Raw genomic sequence first — 23,506 nt, forward strand, 5'->3', positions numbered from 1 at the left:
TGCCGCCAGAGTTACGCCAGCCTCAGGAACCCTGCTGTATTCCGACCGCAGGAGCAGTAGCACGCCCAGGTGCCTTGGTCTAACGCTCTGCAGATCTTGAGGAGGAAGGCCATACGCTGGCAAGGTTTAGAGGTAAAGTTCTGTAGGCCCCCATATTAATACCATGTTGTCTTTTTCTTTCTTTCTGTTTTTTCTTAGTAGAGGGCCGGGTGGCCATCCAGGATATTCCTGCTGCCACCAGCAGAGGGCACGTGGAGAACACACCTGACCTCGTTTCCGACTCCACCTACTACAGCAGCTTCTACCAGCCGTCTCTGTTCCCTTACTACAACAACCTGTACAACTACCCGCAGTACTCCATGGCCTTAGCCGCTGACTCCCCCTCCGGGGACATGGGAAGCCCTCTCGGGGGCTCCCCTGTGAAGAACAGCCTTCGGAGCCTCCCAGCGCCTTATATGCCCGGTCAAGCGACAGGAAACCAGTGGCAGGTAAGATGTTAGCAGAGCGTGAACTGGGTATGTGAAAACCACGCACGTAAGCACACACTCACAGACGCGCACGCCCAACTCAGCACACATGTGTGCCATTATGCAAAACGTGTAGAAAGTTTTCACTCTACCCATAACATCATTTAACCCCAGAGGTTGACTGCAAGGAATTGTAAAGAAATCTGGATATATTTGTTTCTGTTTTCAAATTTTACCTTTCTCATTCCTTCGATGTCATTTTGCATAAATACCCAGTTGGCCAGAATCAGCTTCACAAGTGGCTTATGTAAGAGGCCACATCTCCTCTAGGCTTATCCCCACGCTTTAGAGCCGCTTAGAAAACGCTGGCTGTGGTCTTCTGGGTGGCAGTAATCCCAGTGATGAATTTTGACCCTGGACGGGAGATGTGTTCTGATCTGTATGTTTGCATGGAAGGAAGGTGAGAGAAGAACTAGGTCACTGCTGTGCTGGGCCCACTTGAGAGCATTTTCAGCTGGGAATGGAGGTCAGTCTTTCATATGCTAAGTATGTGCTTCTGAAATAGTGTGCCATCGAGAGCTTTTAATATTGGGGATAAAACAAAGCATTTTGCATTATCAGGGAGTGTTTATTCAGCACTGTTCCGCTTCCTCAGTTTTCACCATTTCTATCATGCCAGTGTATCAGCAGCAGATTCAAGGCCTGGAAAGCATTCACAGGCTGGATTACCATGTTGTGGGAATGTGCATATGCATGAGCACTTAGACTCTGCTCCTCCAAGCACCCCTCCAGCTGTAAGATACCAGTTCTGAGAGAACAGTTCTCATTTTGGATGCCTTTACTGTGCTTGGGCTTTCCCAGCTAGGCTTTGATTCCAGCACAATGCAGCGTATGTATGTGGGAGTTTAGGGTAATTGACCTTCTTGTACTCACTTTTAAAAAATGTGCATTGACGTTTTCCTCAGAGCAGTTCTGTTCCATTTTGCATTTGTAGATGTGGGGAAGTTGTGGATACTCACATCGCCCCATTTTTTGGACTCTCACACTAGCCTTAGGGATCTGACTTCCTCGGCGTGGTAACGTGTCAGCTTTAATTCCCTGGGCTAATCATCTTCATAAGTTTCCTATACATTTTAATTTTAGAATCAGACTTTTTAAAAAGGCATTGGAACTGAGAGGTGATATGAGTGTAAAGGAAATGCGATGATTTATGGATCTTCCGGCTGGACCCCTACAGGCCTTTCAGAGTGCCAGTTGGATTTTATGATTTGGGGCAGGTTTTAGGTTGATTTCTGTTAGAGACTGTCCTCTAAGAAAGGAGAAAGAAGTAGCTTATAGTTCTTAAAAACCAGCTCATCCTACAGATTCCCATGAGCCAGGGACGACTGCTGGAGTATCCTGGTTTCCTGGCTACTTCCAGGCTTTAAGGAGAAATTAGGGAAGGTCTCTGAACCTGTTGGCTTATGAGGAAAAGGATGAGAAAGAAAATTCTTAAGTGTCTTCTGAAAGAAAGAGAGCTCACACTCAGCAGCATCAGAAATCCTCTAAGTTAATTTACCCCCCACTCTGTCAAGACCCTTCCAGTGGCGTAAGACGGCTGACACACTAATGTTTGTTCTTAACTCCACCTGGAAGGCCTGGGGAGGGGGTAGCAGAAGACTTGGATTTGCTTGGAGGTCTCTTGCCAAGGTCCACCCTCTGGGGGACCAGGGACAGCCAAGAGGAGACATTCTCTTGGGCAGCAGCGTTGCCTGGTATTGGAGCGCTGCCTCAGCCGCTGTGTGCGAGGAGAGATCCCCCTAAGGGCAAGTTCTTGTACCCCTGCTGCCAAGGGTGAGAGGAAGAACGTTACCCAGACTTTCTTAGTCATGTGGGGGGCCTGCAGTTTTGATGCTGTTGGCGCCTTCTCTAGAACCACCGCTTACTAGACTGGAGAGAGGGGCCCCTGGTTAGAGGCCCAGGAGAGAAGCCAAGGCCTCATTTAACATAAGAGCTTGTTTTCAAGGAGGTCTGGGCTCAATCTATTTCCTAGTCAGTTTTCACCATTGGTAATATATTCCCATCTTAACAGATTATTTTGCAGACATTTTACAAGTCTGTGGATTAATCTTGTAACCAGACCTGATCCCGAGCTTGACTTACAACCTTATAGTCACAGCCACAAAAATTATTTCTCTTGGAAATAAACTCTAACGTGAAAAATATAACAGCCGACATGCATATAAGCCATCATTTTGCAAAAGGACAAGTGAAAGTCAGTCCAGTGATGGTCAGTCAGTCCAGTGATGGTCAGAGCCGAAATGGATCTTACAGAGGTCCCTTTCACTGAGATCTGGAGCTGGGGTATCTGCCCAGCACGCACAGCACCCACAGCTAGTTGATGACAGAGCCTTGTCCAGAAACCAGGCCTGTAGATTTAGGGAAACAGTACTGTGTGTTTTGAGACACATGGAGTCTGGCACTTGGAGTTCTATATTCAATTCTAACTTGTGATTTAACTGTTGTGTATAGCCTTGAGGAAAATACTTAACCCTCTGAAACTCAGTTGTTTTGTCTGTCAAGTGGGCATAGTACCACCTTCACAGAACTGTTGCATGAATACATAAGGCAGCATAATGACTGAAGTGTATGTGGAAGTTTCTGTGTGTATCAGCAAATGCTATGCTGATATTAACTTCTTGTGAATTTATTTCATTAACCATTATTTTCTCTTGGCCCTACTCTTTTCTGAAATCTATTTAATTTTCAGCCTTTTGTTCATATGTATTTTAGTTAGCTACCTCCGATCCCCTTTGTAATAAGATGGGGTATACATAATGCACATTTTTGTTATTGTTGAAAGACCATGACATGTGAATATGGACCAAGTATGAATGTATACGGAATAACTTTTATCAGGGATGGGGAAGAATTTGATCTACTTAGGAAATTGAAAACTGGAAGCATAGACAAAGATTATGGCGTAAAATATGTTTATTAAGGTGTATGTGTTATAAAGAAGTATTAAATAGAAAACACCTACAAATAATACTTATAACCAATGTTTAAGGGATAGGAACTGTACAGCTCACTTTTTCACCAAGTCACTATGGCAGAGGTATAGGGAACAGTGATCTGGGGCAGGGCCTCCTCGTGACCTTTCTATTCCTATTGTTTCAGGAGGGCGCCCTGGCTCTGCTCTTCAGACAGTGCCTTGCCTCCTTCTGGTGGAAGCCTCCCTGTGGAGGTCAGGGAAGGGATCCCCTCTTGGTTGTAGCCATGCTTTCCTGTCTCCTTTTGGAAGGTGCCCCATAGCTGTGCCTGGAGGGCACTGAGCTGGTCTCTCTCACTGGACCTTCCCCCCAGCCCGGTCTGACCCCAGCTCTACCTGAAGGGCCTGAATCTTAGGCAATATCTCCTCCATCTACTGTCTTGACTCTGTTGCTAGGACCTGACTTCCCTTCTAAGTCTTCACCAGAGCGATAACTTTCATGTTATCCTCCTTCCCTTGGTGCTCTGGGTAACAGTGTGTTTGGGGGGAGCAGCGTGAAAAGTTTTCAGAACAAAGGGCTCCTTTGTGATTCCTAGAAAAAATCGACTCTTGGGGCTTCCCTGGTGGCGCAGTGGTTGAGAGTCCGCCTGCCGATGCAGGGGACACGGGTTCGTGCCCCGGTCCGGGAAGATCCCACATGCCGTGGAGCGGCTGGGCCCGTGAGCCATGGCCACTGAGCCTGCGCGTCCGGAGCCTGTGCTCCGCAAGGGGAGAGGCCACAACAGTGAGAGGCCCGCGTACCACAAACAAACAAACAAACAAAAAAATCGACTCTAGTGGAGATTGTTATAATTTTTTAAAGCCAGACTTCTTAGAGATTAGTGGGGAGGGTACTGAATTATTTACAAAAAGAAATCATTGACTTTTTATTGTAGAGTTGAGATTTCCTGTAAGTCTCCCTATAAAGTCATGCAAGCCACAGATGATTATTGAGCACCTACTAAGTACAAAACCTAGTTAAAGAAAAAGAAAAAGCTAGAGCAGTCAACTGGGCCAGCATCCCAGAATCCCAAGGCTCTTTCCCAAGTGTTGATGCCCTGCGTGCATGCTGAGAGCTGCTTTAATTGCTTTGGGTCTGTCTCCAGCCTCTGGAGATTTGTGGCCCAATCACAGATTCCTGTCATGTTGTGAAACAGGAATAACGTTTGTGACACTGGAACAAACTCACGATGAATGGCTGGTTCCACTGACCAGCAGCTCAATTTCACTTCTGCATTTAATTGCCTGCAAAAGCTGTTTATTGCCTGGTGTACTCCTTCAAGGCAACATTACCTCTTAAATAAACATGTTGTACCAGGTTGACAAGGGAGAGGTACATATCAAGTGAGCAGAAATAAATATGGGAGGACTCCGAGCTGTATCTGGGATCCCCCTGGTGGGCACCCCCTTGATTGGCTTTTCTGAAGCTTGTGCCACCAAAGGTGGAGACAGACGTTCCAGCCACAGTTGGGGTGTGGTCACATGGCAGCAGAGGTGATTCCTTCCTTCTGGTCATTCTTTGGGGCTCAGTCTGAAGTGTCTCAAGATACGGTGGCCCGTTTATGATTATGCACCTCACTGGAATGCATTCGATTATTAGATAAGCATGCATCCAGGTTCCACCATGTGCTAGGGATCTACCACTGAACCAAATGGACAAAAATGCAAAAAGTAGGTCTTGGGGGAAGGCCGCTATCACCTGGTACATGAGAAGGAGGTTGGGGATCATCTAAGTGCCCTGGCTTTGAAACTGAGACACAGGCAGGCAGGAAGTCAGAATCTGACCTAGGCCTTGGAGCCCAGAGAACGGCGCCCCTTGTGGGCATTACTGGGATGTGGCCCATCAGGGCACTTGGAAACGCCGCCCCTGTTGACTGTGCTGCCTGCCCACTGTTGTTCTCCATCCTGTACGAGCAGCCTGAGGGAGCCCTGGTTTTCACACTGCCTCCTCTTTTTATGAGCGTGGTTCGGTCGAGCCTGTTAGCTTGAAGAGCTAAGAAGTGACTTCTGGCGCGTGTGCACAGCTGCAGTGCCTCCACGTCTGTGCCCTAGGGTCTCCCAGGAGGGTCCAGAGGTGGGGTGGGGGGATAGGAAGCCAAGGCTTAAACCGGGCTCCCACTCCCAGGGACACAATTATAATAGCCAACTATTAAGTTCGTCCATTAATTTTTAATATTTCTAAATTTTAAAAAACGGTACGTCAGAGAGAAGGTAGTAGAATGCAAAATCCACATCAATTTTGATGACAAAGTAGGGGACTTCAGATAAATCTTGTGCTCACCTCAGGCCCGTAAGCTGCACCACCAGGCCCCCGGGGTAATGTGCCTCTGGTCACCTCAGACTACTGGGTGATGCTGGCTGAGAAAGAGCAAGTGACTCCCTGAGGACCTGGGGCCTTTCTTCTCTGGGTGAGGTGCTCTCTCTACAAACACTCAGGTGATCCACTAGGCTGCCCCTCCAATCCCATCACCCTCTTTGTCGGCTGAATAAACTAGCCCTGGCTTCCCTTCTTAGAGCAAACTGGTTATTGGCCACTATTTGTTGGTGAGCAGACACTGACAGGCTTTTTCCTCTGGAAAGAAAAAGTTTTCAAGCACGTAGAAGAGGAATTTTTAAGGCTGCATTCAGTTTAAAGCATGTAAAGGAATCTCTTTCCTCAAGAAAAGGAAATTAAATTAGATGTGGTATTTACCTTGGGCTATTAAGGCTAACCCTCCCCCGAATTTGTTTTTTTTTGGGGTTTTTTTTTGCGGTACGCGGGCCTCTCACTGTTGTGGCCTCTCCCGTTGCGGAGCACAGGCTCCGGACACGCAGGCTCAGCAGCCATGGCTCACAGGCCCAGCAGCTCTGCGGCATGTGGGATCCTCCCGGACCGGGGCACGAACCCATGTCCCCTGCATCTGCAGGCGGACTCTCAACCACTGTGCCACCAGGGAAGCCCCCAGTTTGTTTTTTAAAAGAGAATTACAGAGACATACATTTCTGTTGATGTTGCTATAATGTGGTGTACTTATTTTGTATCCGTCTACTTTTGTGAACTCTGTTAATTCTAATAATTTTATAGATGCTTATTTTAGGGTTTCTAGATTAGATAGTCATTTCATAGAAAAATATTGATACTGACATTTTTCTTCCCCCTAAATACCTCCAAGTTCTAATTTATGTTCTTAGTGAATTATTCAGTTTAGATACCAGTGGTGGACAGCTGGTGTCATCTTGTTCCTTATTTTACTGGGAATGTGTTTTGCACTTCACTGTCCTGAATGCAGGCTGTTACCTATGCTGGTTTACAGAGAAATGAGGAAAAAAAGGACAAGGGTTTTTTTCTTACAGCTAAATTATTCAATTCAAAAAATTGTTTTTATCGGGCCCGTCCCTTTCCAACACTTTTTTAATGAAACGAGGATTTTTTTTTCATAAATGCCCTTACTTGGCAATATAAAAAGTTGGCGACTCTGTTCCTGTCTTCCCTGCCTCCTTTTTAAAAAGTTGTACTAGTGGGCTTCCCTGGTGGCGCAGTGGTTGAGAGTCCGCCTGCCGATGCAGATGCAGGGGACACGGGTTTGTGCCCCGGTCCGGGAAGATCCCACATGCCGCGGAGCGGCTGGGCCCGTGAGCCATGGCCGCTGAGCCTGCGCGTCCGGAGCCTGTGCTCCGCAACAGGAGAGGCCACAACAGTGAGAGGCCCGCGTACCGCAAAAAAACAAAAACAAAAAAGTTATACTAGTCCGAAGACCAGAGAGAGTCTGCAAACCAAGGCACTGGCATTGTGTCACCATGACAACAGCGGAATTCTCTGGGGTCTTCAGTGTGCTGTCTTTAGCAGCTCTCTCAACCTCACTCTTTGCAGACAGGGTGTTGTGATCTTTTCCTATCTTTTAATCTCAGCCCTGTTAACGCCTTTATGCTAGTTCAGCATTTTGTGGAGCTCCCTCACATGCACCCCAAGTAGATCCTGCTTTCTGGGACAGTGAGGATACAGGGATTGGACTTCCCAGCTCAGAAGACCAGTCTTGGAGAATCTTCCATTTAAATGTAAAAGTCATTACAGACCACGGGAAGTTTAAAGACAGTGAAGTGAAGGTGTCAGGCTTCCCAAAGTTTGGGATTGCGTTGCCTCTACTATAAACTTTCCCTTAAACGGCCTGTCAAGTCTTAGCCACATCTGCAATTTTCTCTTCTGAAACATAATTCCTCATTAGGTTCTTCTCATTTAAGAAGAAATAATAAACCCAGTTCTCTTGGGCCTTTACATCATATTCCTACACCTGCAGGAGACAAGCTTTGTTGGCCAGGGCACCAGTGGGCCTGGGCATCCTGGGAAGCCCCCGGAGCTGTGCAGCACAGGAATGCAGTCTTCTCTTTCTGTTTCTAAACGACCTCCTTGTTGACACGCACTGTCACAGAGGAATTGCTATTTTGTCACGTTCTAGATGAGTACAAGCCATGGCCACCACAGGCATCATGTGGTTTTTATTACACCTTTCCTGGAAGGAATGGTGGTTTTCTTGCACAGATTATGAAAGTTGAACGATTTGCATGCTTTGATCCTGCAAGAGGGCTGTTGTTTGCAAGAACTGGTGCCAGCGATAACAATATTCTTGGTGACTCTTGGTCTGGAACCAAAACTAAGGGAAGTGGTGGGTATTTTAGAAGCTGAACACAGATGGTAAGAGGTGGGGCTGAGGAATGCTCCTTCACTGCAGCAGTGCACACGAGAGTCATTTTTGCAGAGGATTTTGGTTAAAAATGTGTGGATTACAGAAGAAAATGGAACTGGCCTCTGGAAACCTGGGCACTGGTGGAGGCAGCTCTGACTCAGAGAGGATCTTGGGGAGGGGTCGGGCCCTGGCCCTCCTAAGGGATTCTCAGCCCAACTGAAGCAGTCCAGTAGCATCCCAGGAAATCCAGATGGAGGGTAACCTCGGGTCTTAGGACCCTTTGGGAGACTCCAGTGATTCCTGGGCCGTCCTGTGGGGTCATTTCTATTCTTGCATGAGTTCAGTTTAATCTGGACTGAGTTGGGAAACCCTGGAAAGGGCTGGTCTACTCCAGGGACTACTCCATGATTCAGCTGAAGGCAGAAGGAAAGACATTATCAGTCTCCTGTGAGGTCGTTACACAATCCGATCTCTGACACGGTAGCATCAGGTTAGTAAATGATACAGTCATTTGGGGATTCTGTAATCTGCTTGAAAATTAGATAATTAGGTCACAGTTTTTAAAAGCTTTCAGATTTGATTTAGTTAGGCTGCTGGCCAAAATCTGATCTATTTCCATTTGCCTTTTTAGTTTACTTTTTTTCCTAAGTCGATGTGAATATGATATAAAATTTGTTGCTTTTCAGAATGCTTATATGTGTGCACGAGTGAGTCTCAGATTTCTTGGGAGTCCATATTTGTGTGGCCTGGTAAGTGGCCCTCGTTAGTTGGATAAAGACCAAAATCAAGGGAATGCATAATAGAGGCGGATTTGCCCTATATTTGGAGATATATTAGGAATATGGTAGTAGAAAAACAAAAAGAATAGGGTTATGAAAAATTTCCATATTACAGAGTGTGCATAAGAAACTCCTTCGTGTATTTATCATTCATACCTCGAGTGCCAGCTCTGTGCCTAGCCCTGCGCTAGACTGTCCCCTCCAGGGCCAGCTCACAGTGGGTGGATGAGAGAAAGGACACATGTAATTCTCTGATCGCTCCTGTGGTCAGAGTCTGGAGGTTTCCAGGGAGCTGTGGTGCTTGTGGAAGGTGAGACCTGTGCAGTGCTGTTCCCCGGGGACGAGGCGAGGCGGGGTGAGGACAAGTATTTTATCATTACTGTCGTTTAGAATTGCCACTGCTTGGTGATAATTAGAAGCAGGTTGCCTTAGTGAGTTTTATTATTTTAAAAAGTGCTCTCTCTACTCCCTTACAGCCTGTACCCAGGACAGGTTGCTGTCAGCGCCCCCTTCTTGGGAGACCCCTGATCCCGAGGGCATCTCCTTGAGATGCACAACCTCCTGGTGGGGGGAGTTCGTAAGAAGATTGAGGAACAGGGAAAAGGGGATTATTTCCTCATTTCATTTTTCATTCCTTTTCACAAACACTCTTTTTGGCAATTCTTAGCCAATACTGAGAGGAGGGCAGACATAAAAATTCTATGTATTTGGTAGTGGTATGCAACCAAAAAGGGGGAGGAGCGTTTTCTCTGTCTCTGTCTCTGTCTGTCTCTGTTTGATGGTGTCAGTGTAGTTTCTTGAGTTGGTTTTTAAACTTTATTAAATGTGAAAAGTAGAAACAATTCAGACAATGAATTTTTCTTTCAAATATCAAACATTTATATACTTAAAATAATTTTTGAAGTATATAACGGACAGATCTTTCTGTCTCCCTCTCTATTACTAGGTCCCTGACATACCTGTAAAAGGGCTCAGAGTCATGTGGTAACAAACCCAAAAGAGGGGTCCTTGGGTGTGACCACTGCCCTGCATTGAGGCCACACAGTGGGAAACCCGTAGGGGAGGGAGAGGTGCGTCAGGACAGTTACTGGACAGCCTGGCGCTGGGCCTTTCATACCAGCTGCTCCACTCAGCCCTGAAACACGGCCGTGTTGGGGATTGGTATCCACTTCTGCGGGTGAGGAAACTGAGGCTCAGGGAGGTGAAGTAACCTGCCATATCACAGGCTGGCAAGTGGGGGGCTGGAGCTGGAACCCGGGTTTACCTGGCTGACTACAGAGGGGGCACGTTTGTCCCCGTCTCTCTGCCCTCCTCGTGGGGCAGCGCACATTTCTTGGTTTTCCTGGTATGAAGCCCTGAGAGGTGTTATATAATGTTTTCTTACATCTTATGATATTGTAAGATATGACATCTTACAAAATGTTTTCAGAGACTTGACATATTAGATAGGAGGAGAGCCCTAGTCCTGATAGTATTAACCACGTTTCAGTCACACACCCATGCACTTCTGTGTGCTTTGAGGCAACAGATTTTTGGTCATTCTGTGTCATTTGGTTACTTTGAGGTGGGCTCTCCCTCATGGTTTTGGAGTGGGAAGCACCTTGCCATGCTACTAACACACCGTGAATTGAGTGTGATGTGCCCATCCACGGTCACCAGGCTGCATTCCAGTTTTTGATGCCAGTTTGGGTAAAGTACATGTGCGCATGTGCTCACACTTAGCAGGTGGCCCCAGACAGGCTCACCTTGCCCTCCAAGCAGTCTGTCATGTTCAGTACTCATAAGATACCCTTCATGCTGCTGATTTATGCTGAAAGTATCCTAATGTTTCTGACAGCTCATGTGTGACATGAATATAACCCATATTTCTTCGAGCGGCTGACCCAAGTGGCTTATTTCCTGATACTGCTGATAGAGCTATATCTCTTGGTGTCTCTGCCATCGAGATTCTGATGGTAACATATTGTTTGTGGGTCACTAGTTTTGTCTAAAACAGTAGGTTGGAACAGCGTAGCAAAGGTTAATTAAATTTGTCCGTCAAGACGGGAACAAAAGTGGATGCCTCTGATACTTCTGGTTCTAAAATCAAAGTTCCTGAATGTGTGGTTGCAGGCATCTTTTCTTCTCCTTTTCAGACTCCCAATTTGATCTTGGAACAGTGAAAACGTGAAGAGTTGTTAAAATCCAAAAGCAATGCCTAGGTCTTTATAGTAGGCAGGTGCCTTAATTTAAAATGGGAAAGGTGGCCTGGTTTAGGAGAGAGAAGCTTCTGAGGCTGACGTGCCTTGGCCTCCTGCCTTCTCTGCTTAATCCCTTGTGAGCTGAACCAAGGTTTTGATGTCTTGGACAGGTTTTTCCTATGTTCATGATGATTACATTATGAGGACTCAAGTATCTACAGTTTCCTGTCCACCTCCCGCCCCCCGACCCCCCTTAGATGTGAGATGTGCAAGGTACATTTTCTCTGGAAAGTGACATTAAGAATGTGACCATTCCCAAAGCTCCCTCCACCTTTCTGCAGAGGTGTAATGTCATGCTCTTAGAGACTTGCACGCTAGAGTGGAGAGTACTATGTCTTGATAGTTATTAACCCAATTTTAACAATACAAACCAGCTCTTTCACCAAAGCTGTTTCCTGTTGGCTTTTACGTGAATCATGCTTGCATTTCTGCCTGGCTCTGTGTGACTTCAGGTGGGAAGTCAGTCACACAGTTGGGTTTGTGTTTCAGATTTGTGAATGAGACAAATGAGGCTGTTTCCACATGAACTGCTCCCCTCTCTTTTGTGAACCCCGAAAATGCATAAAACCCTCCCAGGTTCCGGGAAAAGGAATCATTTTCAGAGTTTGGCTTTTTCTTACTGTGTACCTTTTTTTTTTTTTTTTTTTTTTTTGCGGTACGCGGGCCTCACTGCTGTGGCCTCTCCCGTCGTGGAGCACAGGCTCCAGACACGCAGGCTCAGTGGCCATGGCTCACGGGCCCAGCCACTCCGCAGCATGTGGGATCTTCCCGGACCGGGGCACGAACCCGCGTCCCCTGCATCGGCAGGCGGACTCTCAACCACTGCGCCACCAGGGAAGGCCCCCGCATACCTAGTTTTGAAGGTCCTTACTTCCCTTCACCTGATCCTTACACCAGTGTCTTTCAGACATCTTAGACCAAGACCCACAATGAGAAATATTTTATATTGTGATCCAGTATATTTTATACCTACACATAAACACAAAATAAAAGTTTCATAAAACAGCTCTTACCATATTGTATACAGTGAATTCTCATATTTCTGTTGAACTCTATTCAGTTTCATTTCATTCATTTCCATACTGTTCTTAAAGGTATATATATTTGCTGATTGCAGCCGCTGAATTACTTTGGGGCCCACTAAAGGGTCACAGTGCTGCATATTGTAAAACACTGGCTAGAGGAGTAAGCTGTTCTGTCTGTGCCAGTGATGCCGATGGCGAGAGAACAACCAAGTGACAGAAGTTTTAGGAAGTTAGTTTGGGTTTTTTAAAATGTGGGGCTATTCGCATCTTTTCTTTAAACATTTTATTTATTTATTTTTGGCTGTGTTGGGTCTTAGTTGTGGCGCACGGGCTCCAGAGTGCATGGGCTCTGTAGTTTGTGGCACGCAGTCTCTCTAGTTGAGGTGCGTGGGCTCAGTAGTTGTGGTGCGCGGGCTTGGTTGCCCAGTGGCATGTAGGATCTTAGTTCCCCGACCAGGGATGGAACCTGCGTCCTCTGCCCTGGAAGGCAGATTCTTAACCACTGGACCACCAGGGAAGTCCCTATTTGCATCTTAATTGTTTTTTTTACTAAGGACAAGCGAAATGGACCACTAATAAATGCAAGTGCAATCCTGGTATCATATGCCGTTTCCATATTTTAAAGTTTATAAAGTGATGTGAATTCCTGTATTATGCCTTCTCCAGGGTCTATGTTTTTTCCCATGGTTCATCTTACGGTGTATTTTATGTTTTAAAAATCTACTCTGGTATTAGTCCAGCCTGGAATTGAGCTGCTTTTCTTCTATCCTTTTGGAAAAGCTCACCCACGTAAGTTTTGTTTTGCTTTCACTTGTGTCACAGGCTCTGAAGCTCTGGGAAACATGGGGCTTGTAATTTTAAACATCTTCGATGTATCATTTCTTAAATTGTTTGTCCTCTCTGCCATACTGCATGCACATCGTCTTTCTGTCTCCTTTTCCCCCCTCCCACTTCTTCTCAGGAGGAAGAGCACCTCTTGCATTTCTGGACAAACAGCTCCTATGTTCTCCAGCATCTAAGTGCTGACCCTCAAACACAGTTCTTTCCCCCATTGAAGGAGTCCCCCTGGCTCTTCAGGAATCCCTTCCAAGGGCCTGAGTCCTCACAGGCCAGTCTCCCTCTGTTTCCTTTTCCTGGCTCTAGGGAGGGGAGTGGAAGACATTCCATAATATAGCACCTAAGAGAAAGTAAGGTGGGCCCAGCGGAGGAAGTTAACTCCTAAGGAAGTTAGGGGAGAAAAAAATAACCTCCAGGGGAACAGAGGGAGAGGGAGGGAAGAAGGGAGGGATGGATTGTAGCTGTCGAGAACCTGCTTGTGGCACATGACTCAGCATTGGGTCTGTTGATGTTTCAGTAATCTCTGAAATGTGTGTATAACAGCAGTCATTAAAAATAACTCCTTCCAGCTGCGATGTGTGGAATCCCAGAGGACGAATGAGGTGCCTATTTAAGGAGGGGGATGGGCACTTGCCTTTTAGGGAAAGCACCTTGCCCAGGTCTAAGGTCCCTGGGCTAGGAGCATTCTCGGTGTGTGATCAGGTGAGCGTGGGAACAGGCATCCCATTCAAATAGTTTGAAAAGAAGCTTCTTTTAAAACTAAAGAAATTCTTTAATAAGGAGTTTAAAAAAGTCAGCCCGAACCTCCACTCTTAAGCTCACCAGAAGATCTAGAATTCCACAGCATGCGAAGAGCCCTGCTTTGTTTTATAAAAAGGTTTCTGGGCTTCCCTGGCGGCGCAGTGGTTGGGAGTCTGCCTGCCGATGCGGGGGACGCGGGTTTGTGCCCCGGTCCGGGAGGATCACGCATGCCGCAGAGCGGCTGGGCCCGTGAGCCATGGCCGCTGAGCCTGCGCGTCTGGAGCCTGTGCTCCGCAACGGCAGAGGCCACAACAGTGAGAGGCCTGCGTACCGCAAAAAAAAAAAAAAAAGGTTTCTGCTCTTAAAACCAAAGTTTTATCCCACATGTGGCTTTTGCAGTTAAAAGCCCGTAAGTCACATGTCAGTGCCAGCGGGATCTTCACGCTGTTTGTTTAAACATCAGAGTTTGCAATTAGGAATTTTAGCCTATACAGTCAGTCTTCTTATGAAGACCATCCCCTTTCTTCGCCGACTCTAATTCTGTGCAGCTGAGCTCTGCTTGATATAAACGAGACCAGGACTTGGTTTTCAGGAATCTCTTTTAGCTGTTCCCCGGATGGAGTGTTTGATTCAGTGTGAGACCAGACTCTTCCTATCTGAACTGTTAATAGACCACCAGTGAGTAGTGTTTAGGAATTTTTCTTTAAAGGAAGTGGGGTCTAACATTTTTACATTCTGTTGGGATTTTATCGTTATTATAAAAAAGGGTGACTGTGGTATATAAGAGGGAAACCTGTGGTTCAGATTCATTGCGCTGTATGTTTTCAACAGTTTAATATAATAAAACCCAAAGCTCTTAGGTTTTCCTTCAGGGTTAATACTGACACTGCGCACGTTCTCCGCCAGCCCGGCTCCCGCGTAGGTCATACTCTGGTTCAAAGACTTGGGGTGGGTAATAAGGTATAAAACATGCCTCTTGCTTGCCAGCTACCACATGCTAATGATAATAGTAGCCGTAATGCACTGGAATCCTGGGCTTTTAGGTTTTACTTGGTTTGTTTAATTTAAAGGAATAAAAAATAAAATCTTGAGAAGAAGCAAGGCAGCATTGCATAAAGGAAAGAGAAGTGATATCCTTTCAGCAGAACTGAACAGTCCCTTCCATTTGGGAGCACCTTTTATCCTTCAGTAGAGCTTTGCTGTTTTAGCTGGAGGTGAGGAGCTGAGCACAAGGGGGTGGTTAGTGTTCGGTTGGTTTAAAGCAGGTTTTCTCAAGCTTGGTGCCATCAGAATGCTGGGCTGGACAGTTCTGGGTGGGGCCGCCCTGCGCATGGGAGGATGCGTAGCAGCGTCCCTGGTCTCTGCTCACCAGATGCCAGTAGCACCCCCCATACACACCTAGTTGTGACAACTAAAATTGTCTCCAGACTTTGCTAAGTGTCCCCAGGGGACAAATTACCCCAAGCTGAGTACTACTGGTTTAAAATATCATACAACAGGACATTTCAAAGGTTTCCTTATTTACCCATTTTTGTCTCAGCACAATGTCGCAGGCTGTGATTTTTTTTTTAAGTTAGAAGGGAGTAAGAAGTGATCTAGAGTTTTAAATCGCATTTTTCCACACCTCTTTCTGGACTTTCTGGGTGAATCACGATTGAGTTTTTTTTTTTTTTTTTTTTGGCGGTACGCGGGCCTCTCACTGCTGCGGCCTTTCCCATCGCGGAGCACAGGCTCCGGACGCGCAGGCTCAGCGGCCATGGCTCACGGGCCCAGCCGCTCCACGGCATGTGGAATCCTCCCGGACCGGGGCACGAACCCGCGTCCCCTGCGTCGGCAGGCGGACTCTCAACCACTGCGCCACCAGGGAAGCCCACGATTCAGTTTTAACTTCATGTTTCAGAGGTTTACATGTGCACTTTGAAATGCATCAAACCGACCTTCTTTCTTATTTCCAAGTCGTTGTGCGGATGGTTATTTGTAGATGATTATTCTAGTTGGGAGCAGGTGAAGCGATTGGGGGCCTCAGTAAATTCACATTTTAATAATCTCAGGTGGAGTCTGACGTTTTATTTCTTTTTCTTCTTTTGCCGGAGGTCTTCTTTTGCTATAGCTCAGTCATCTAGGGATTCATTAGAGAAATCTAAAGTCTGAGTTCAGTTAACTCAATATCTGTTTCCAAATAATCCTTGTTATTTGATGCTTTCTGAAAACAGAAAAGGAATTAAGGAAAAACAAACATATACATGGATTTGAAATTGTGTTTATTTTCCGGTAAGCTTTAGTTGAAAGACAAAAAAGAACTCTACAGTTTAGCTGAATCTCTTTTTAAGTATTATACATATTGGGATTGGCAGCAGTGACTAGTCTGTTTCTCAGACTTAACCTTTTGCATTTTTTAGCTGATACTGGGGATTTCATACTTCTCCGGGTATGGGAAATATGTAGGTAATCCTAGAACACTGGTTCTTAATCTTGGTGTGACACTGGAATTACCTGGGGAGCTTTGAAAAAACCCAGGGCCCAGGCCACATCCCTGAGCAGTGAAGTCTGATGCTCTAGGGGTGGAGCCCAGGCATCAGTGCTGGGTCCCCACCTCCCTGTATTCTAGTGAGAGTGAAGGTTGAGGACCAGGGTGCATTTTTATAAATAAAGTTTTGTTGGAACATAGCTATGTCCATTCATTTTCTGATTTGTCTAGAGACCCTGCGGCTTGTAAAGCCTAAGATAATTATTCTTTGGCCATTTACCAAAACATGTTTGCCAATTCCTACTCTAAACTCACAGTGAAAACTTTTAAAAAGAGGTTTTACATAACATTCATAGTAAAAGAAAAAAATCCAGTATTTTGCAGAGGCTTGCAGGGTCAGTCCTGTCAGTTTTCTCGTACGTGGGCAAAACGGAAAAGCATTTTTCCTAAAGAACTTACTGGAAGATACTGTCAAACTGAAAGGAGAAGGGCCCAACTCACCACCTAGAGCGGGGAGGCTCCTTGGGTTACATCATGGCGCTTTGTACTTAAAAGTCGACACTTAGCCTCTAGTTCAGCGTTCATTACTTAGACTGTGTGATTGACTTGACAGAGGTCTATAGAGGCAGAAGTGGCTCTTTAATGCAAAGTGTGTCTGAGTTTGTTAGTCCCGCTGCAGCCATGTTAGATGGCAGCAGACCCCTGAAGGAAATCCTTTAGCTCAGGGGAATCTCATATATAGAAAGAAAAAGAATAAAAAAAATTTAAATGTTTTTTACATCATTTCCACCTTCCCTCAGTTCCGGTGGAAAGTTGATGGTTGTAAAACAGTTGTTCAAAAGAGTTTTTTTTTTTTTTTTTTTTTTTGCGGTACGCGGGCCTCTCACTGTTGTGGCCTCTCCCGCTGCAGAGCACAGGCTCCGGACGCGCAGGCCCAGCGGCCATGGCTCACGGGCCCAGCCGCTCCGCGGCACGTGGGATCCTCCCGGACCGGGACACGAACCCGTGTCCCCTGCATCGGCAGGCGGACTCTCAACCACTGCGCCACCAGGGAAGCCCCCAAAAGAGTTTTTTTAGAAGTTCCTCCTTTGGTCATGGCCCTTAAAGGCTCCAAGTATGGGAGAAAGGATCATCTATTCTAGTCCCTTGAGCAGAATCAGCATCTCCTGATTGAGATGCTGATTGAGAGCATGTCACACTGTGAGGTCTCCACCCCAGACTTGCTGAATCAGAGTCTACTTTTTAACAGGATCCCCTGGCTATTTGAATACACATTAAGAGAGCCCTGGGAAGCACTGGGCTAATTGATAACTGGGTCTGTGCAGTAAACTGACCATTGATCCTCACTTTAAATGATTTCACGGCTCCTTAATGGCTTCTGACTTGGGCTCACTCATTAAAGGCAGACGGTTTTTCCCCTTTGGCTATTTCCAAGTACAGCTTGCCTGCCCTCTTATTTAGTAAAGATTTATATAATGGTAGAAAATGAAAGCGAGGTGATTGAGTTAGAAGAGATAACATTTTATATGCGTCAGAAAAACAAACTAGAAAGGATAAAGGGAACTTGCCAGATAAACTTAACTTGTAAGGAAATAAGTGGAATGGAGTCTTCTTTGCTTCTGCAAGAAGAAATAATCCACCCATTAGAACAGACATCTGTGCTGGGGAGCAGTTGGGAGGGTCAAAAAGGAATCCCTTGAGCTTCTCAGATTAGCACAGAGAAATTAGGGAGTTAGGCCTTTCCACTGAGCAAAGCCATATTACTTAGGCCTATATCACTTGGGAAATTGTCCAGAATTTAGATGTTCATAGTAAATCTCGAGGAAGCCCAGTACCTACTTTTATCCTGCCAGGATCTGTCAAGTTGCTACTATTTTCTTTATCAAGTAGTATTCTAAAGATTTGATTGAAAAACGTGATTTTGAAATTATGCCTTAATTCTTAAACAGAGTTGGTTTATCCTTGAACATTTCCTTATGTTGACTTTTTAAATAAAGTTAATGCCACCTGAATTTAGTTTTTAAAAGGCAGTATACGTACTTGAAGTCTAGCTGTTAGTTGAGCTGTTCTTGCTGTGGAGCTCTATCTGATCATGTGTTTAGTGCTCACTGTTGTACCAGGGTCCGTGCAGGACTCAGAACAATTCTAATGTTCGTGGAAGTGGCCAGGAAGAGCCAGGAAAGCAAGAGTGGGGACCCTTTTCAAGCCTGGAGTTTCCATCTCCTTAGCCTTGGATGAGAGGTCAGGAAGCTATGGGAACTGCTCCTTACCTAAAAGCTGCCTGATGGTCCCAAAGGCACGGTCTGATTGCCAGAAAAAGGCATGACTGCCAAGTGTCAGCTGCCACTACTGCTGAGGAAGCAGCATGTGCCTCCCTTCTGCCTACCAGATCTCATTTTATGTCCTATTAGCAGAATCCAAATCACCTCCAGAAGCCAGGAGCATCTGGAAGAAGCAGATCCCAGACTTCCGTTCCTTGCTACAGGGAAAAGCATAGGAGGGGGTGGGAATGGGCTCTGAGTGACAGTATCCAGCACGGCCTCATGCTGACGACAGCAACGACCCTCACACAAGGCTTGTGTGTTTTTTTAAAAAATATTCTCTCGATGTGAACACTGTAAGGTAACCAAGGTGTGAGATGCTCGTTTTACCCAGGAGGAAACGTGAGGAAGTTAAATAACTTGCTCCTGGTCAAATGGGCTGGTCAGTGTTTCAGGGGATTGTGTTGGCTCCTAAGCAGCGCTCTTTGGGCTTTACTGCCCTGTTCTCTTTTGTACTTACTAGTCAAGCATCCTGTGACCAGATGGAATTAGAGGGGTACTTTAGAGGGGCCTCCAGCATCGAAAAGGCACCTCAGGCTGCACAGTTCTAGTATTTCCAGGGTCTGTGCACTGGAGGGGCATATTCATGGGTGAGGATACTTCCAACTTTAATAAGCTATTCCCTTAATTTAAAGAATTAGGTAATTCTTATAATAGGCAACTTTGGTTTCAACATATTCCTTCTTTTTTCTTAAGCAGATGAAAAACTCAGAGAGCCTCCACGCAGTGAGTTCCCAGTACAGGATGCATTCTTACTACCCGCCTGCCTCCTACCTGGGCCAGAGCATGTCCCAGATCTTCACCTTTGAGGACGGCCTCTCTTACTCGGAAGCCAAAGCGAGCGGTAGGTTCCTGGTTGCGCAGCCTGGATTTGAGGTGGAGAGAGGCTACCTGCCCAGCACTGGGTCTCTGGTCCTCTCTAATAGCTTACCAGATAGCAGCTGTTGGAAAGGTTGTATAGTATCCTTTAAAGTATTCAGTTATGGAATGATTTTGCTTTGCTAGATTCTTAATATCATGTTTCTCTTTTCTGGACACCCGGAGTGATAAGAATAAGATAGAGACTACCATCAGAAGCCAAAGATGTATTTTCTGGAGGATCAATATGTAATATCAGGGGCACTTTAAATGTGGTTCAAGTCCTGATATTTTTGGTGAAATGAATCTCTGTCTATTGAAGAATCGTTTTCCAAAACTTTTCCAGTTTAAAATTGAAGGTGTATTCATCTTTTGCGGGAGGAAATAGAATAACGTAATAAAACATTTTTGAATATAATAGATCTCAGAGTTTATGCAGTAGCAATGCAAATAACTCTGATATAATGGCTTTAAAATAAAAAATGACTGTTTAATGAACCAGAGCACTTTGAAATACACAATTCCTCAACTTCAATTTTAACTTTCTCCCCAGTGTTTACACTGCGATGATAGGCTGGTCTTTTATGGCTGCTGTGTTTCCAGGCCCTGTTTTTAAGTTCTTTGTATTTAAGCATCATCTTTTGATCTAGGAAAGTGAGAAGCATACACAATTGAGTGGAAATCAGGGCAATAGTGAGTGAGTTGGTAGAGAAATCGACTACTAGAACTGACTCCACTAGACAAAAGAAGCTGGTTTTCTCAATAACATGATTCTCTATAAAGAACTGGCCTCTTGGTAAAACGAGTGTTTAGAGAGTGAGAATCAGAACCATGCTTTGATTTCCAAATGCAGAACAGTGAAGTCTAAAAAAGCTTTATTTACCATACTAAAATAAACTAAAGGATTTTGTTAATATGGAATACATAGGTCGAGGGAACCTGACCAGTTTGAACTATAGAGACTGAAGTACACATTATTGATTGCACTTTGACCCATTCATAATCACTTTTTGCCAGGAACGGACAAACACAATTCTTTATGTAAATATTCATACCGTATAATGTTTGCCCACGTGGTCCTTCTTTCATGCTGCCTTTGATTCTATATATTTATGTGAATTATAAGCTCCTTAAGGACAGAGAACACATTTTATGTACCTTTTTAGCTGCTATGATGCCTATTTGTTTTTCATCAGCTGAGTGGATGAATGAAGGAGTGAATGAACAAAGGAATAAATGAGTCAGATATGATTTTTAAGTAAACTTGCTCTATAAGAAAACACAATCCCGAAAGGTCACACTCCTAACTCATCGTCTCATGGAGCCAGAGTTTAGGGATGGAACAGTTAAAAAACCATTTGCTCATACAGAAAATTAGGACTGAAACTTACTTTCAGGAAGAAATTGCCTGAGCTCCTTGCTCTAGGAATAGTGGAATATTTTTACAAGCATTGGCATTCTTGAGACAGGTGTAAATTCAGAGCAAGGCAGTGCGACAACAAGGTAAGAGGAAATTTACTAGAGCAGAGAGGAAGGAATTTGGAGAGGACCAATAGGCATTTGAATTTATGGCAGAAAAGGAAAAGGCTCAGAAGGAGAGACGTTACAGTCCAGGAAAAGAAAGACCAGCCACCCCAGTGTCCATGGTGCGAGACGGGGTGAATAACACCTAGGATTTCCTAAAACTTTTCTGGTGATATGTATGTTTGAAAGAGTGTGTTTGAAAGTGTGGTGTGAGGAGACCTCAGGCTTAACCTTCTGATCCTTCTCTAGCTCACTTCAGACATGAGGGAGTGAGCTAGGAAGAAATATAGTGGAATCTCAGTAGTATCTACTTTGGAATTGCCATGGAGAAGGAGAATATGGATTCATAGGAAATCCAAACCTTAGCTTTTTTTTTAAAGAAATGCGGCTTTACGGCTTCCAAATATATGGTGTCTTGGGCTCCTACGTTGCATGACATTTTTACGGAGCAGGTGGGGAGGGGTGGGGAAAGAGAAAGTTGGGGGTCAATAGGAACACCTCAGGATCACCTCCTGGGGCATTGGATCCTCATTTTTATCATCAGCATTGACACAAGCGGGGGCCATTTAGGCCCTCTGGTAAATGGGGCTGAGGCTAGTGGCAGGATGCGGTGATGGGGATGGGGGTATCAGTATAGTCATTTGTGAGAAGGTGGTAGAGGCTGGCTGATAACCAGTTACATGTATCAGTGCTATCAAGTTTGAGTTGAGGTCCTTTGGTTGGTTGCATTAATAAATAAATTACAATTTGTAAGTAGTATATCAGTTATTTTAGGTGGGGATTTGTAAGTAAGTTGAAAAACAGTTTTTTCAGTAGGTTTAATGTTTTCGTTAAAGTCTTACTTAAGTATAAATTTGTCTATTAAGTTCATTTTTCTTCAGTTTCTTTAAAGATAAACCGTTCTTTACCATCCAAAGAAATGAGTCCGAGTTCAAGGTTTTCCTCTGGTTTTGCTGAAGATTACAACATGAAAATAGAATGTAGGGGGAAAAAGAATTACAGGGAAAGTTTTCCTTTTGCCGTGTTGCTACTGTTTAATGTTTTTCTTTGTAAAAAGGCTAGGAGCCATTCTCTCACTTTTTTTTATGTCTTGAAAAGTGTTAGGACATAAATCAGAGATGGTGGGGCCTGGTTGTGTAAGACTTTGTGAGCCACTGCAAGCACTTTGGCTCTTACCTCAAGTAGGTGGGAAGCCACTGGAGGGTTTCCAGCAAAGGGGTGACACGTCTGCTTGTGGTTTTTAAAGATCACTCTGGCTGCTGTTTAGGAACAGACTGTAGGGGTGCAAGGCGGAGGCAGGGAGACCAGTTAGAAGGCTGTGGCCATAATGCTTGCAAAAGATGGCAGTGGCTTAGTCGGGGTGGGAGTGTGGGAGTGATGGCAGTGTGGGAGGGTTGAATTCTAGATACATTTTGAAGGTAGAACCAACAAGGTTTGGTGATGAATTTGGGATGGGATGGAAAGGGAGGAGTGAAGGATGACTCCATCATTTTTGATCTGATCAAGTAGAAACAGGGAGTTTCCACTTATTCAGGTAAAGAAGACCATGAGAAAAACAGGTTTGCAGGAATTGGGAGTTTAATTTTGCATGTGTTAAGTGTGAGATGTACGTGAGCCATCCAAGTGGATCGTCAAGTAGGAGTTGGATGTACGAAGTCTGAAGTTGAGGGGCGATTTCCCTGCTGGAAATAGAAACTTGAGCGTTCAGTGTGTAGATGTCATTTGAAGTTAATGTGGTGGGATCACCTGGAGAGGTGAGTGTAGACGGAGAAGAATAAAGGACCAAGGATTGAGCTCTGAGGCCTTCTAACGTTTAGAAGTTTGGTAGATGAGGAAGACCAGCAGGGGAGAGTCAGGTAGGTACCTTCTCCTACCCGTGAGGTAGGAAGGGAAGTACAGAAAGCATTTCAATGAACTAAGCTAAATAATGCTGAGAGGTCAGATGAGCTGAGGACTGGAATTGACCATGGGCTGTTGAAAGGTAGAAATGATCAGCGGCGTGATGAGCAGCCCCTGTGGTGGGGAGGTGGGGGCCATACCCTGACTGTGCGTCCAGGAGCATGTGGGAGAGAAGCATTGGGGCAGTGAGTGTAGACAGCTCTTGAAGGGGTCTTGCTGTAAGGGGAGTAATGAAATGGGGCAGTACCTGGAGGAGGGGGTGAGTTCAAGGAAGCTCCTTTTCTCTTCTTTAAAGAAGGGGGTTATCATAGTAGGTTATTATAAAGATTAGCTAATGCGAGGTATGTGTGGGAGCCTAATTGTCAGGGACGATAGCATGTCTCTGAGTAAGCGAGGTGGGGTGGGATCCCCTAGGGCACCCCTTGTAGGGCAGTGGTCCCCAGAGTGGGGCTGTGCATGCTTTGTTACTGGTCTAAGAGGAGATAAGCAGAGGAATTCAGAGTAAACAGCCATTTGACAGAGCAATTCTCCGTTGAATCAATAAAAACTTGGGGCTCATAGTTTTTGTCTTTCACTTTCCTAGCAATTCATTTTTATATTGAAGTAAAATCCACCTGACATAAGATTAACCATTAACTACTTTAAAGCGTACAATTCAGTGGCATTTAGTAGGTCAC

General features: G+C 45.2%; 1 protein-coding gene across 2 annotated transcripts in view; it reads left to right on the plus strand.

The window, feature by feature from the left end:
• Nucleotides 1-23,506, plus strand: part of DMRT1 (doublesex and mab-3 related transcription factor 1) — a 105,405-nt gene that overhangs the window by 43,729 nt on the left and 38,170 nt on the right. The window contains exons 3-4 of one of the 2 annotated variants that reach the window (XM_060153455.1): nt 199-488; nt 19,248-19,392. In XM_060153455.1, coding sequence (XP_060009438.1) covers nt 199-488; nt 19,248-19,392 — 435 coding nt within the window. The remainder of the gene's footprint in view (nt 1-198; nt 489-19,247; nt 19,393-23,506) is intronic. The other variant, XM_060153456.1, reaches the window with a different exon arrangement.

This window comes from Lagenorhynchus albirostris, chromosome 7, assembly GCF_949774975.1.
Source record: "Lagenorhynchus albirostris chromosome 7, mLagAlb1.1, whole genome shotgun sequence".
NCBI classification, from domain to species: Eukaryota; Metazoa; Chordata; class Mammalia; order Artiodactyla; family Delphinidae; genus Lagenorhynchus; species Lagenorhynchus albirostris.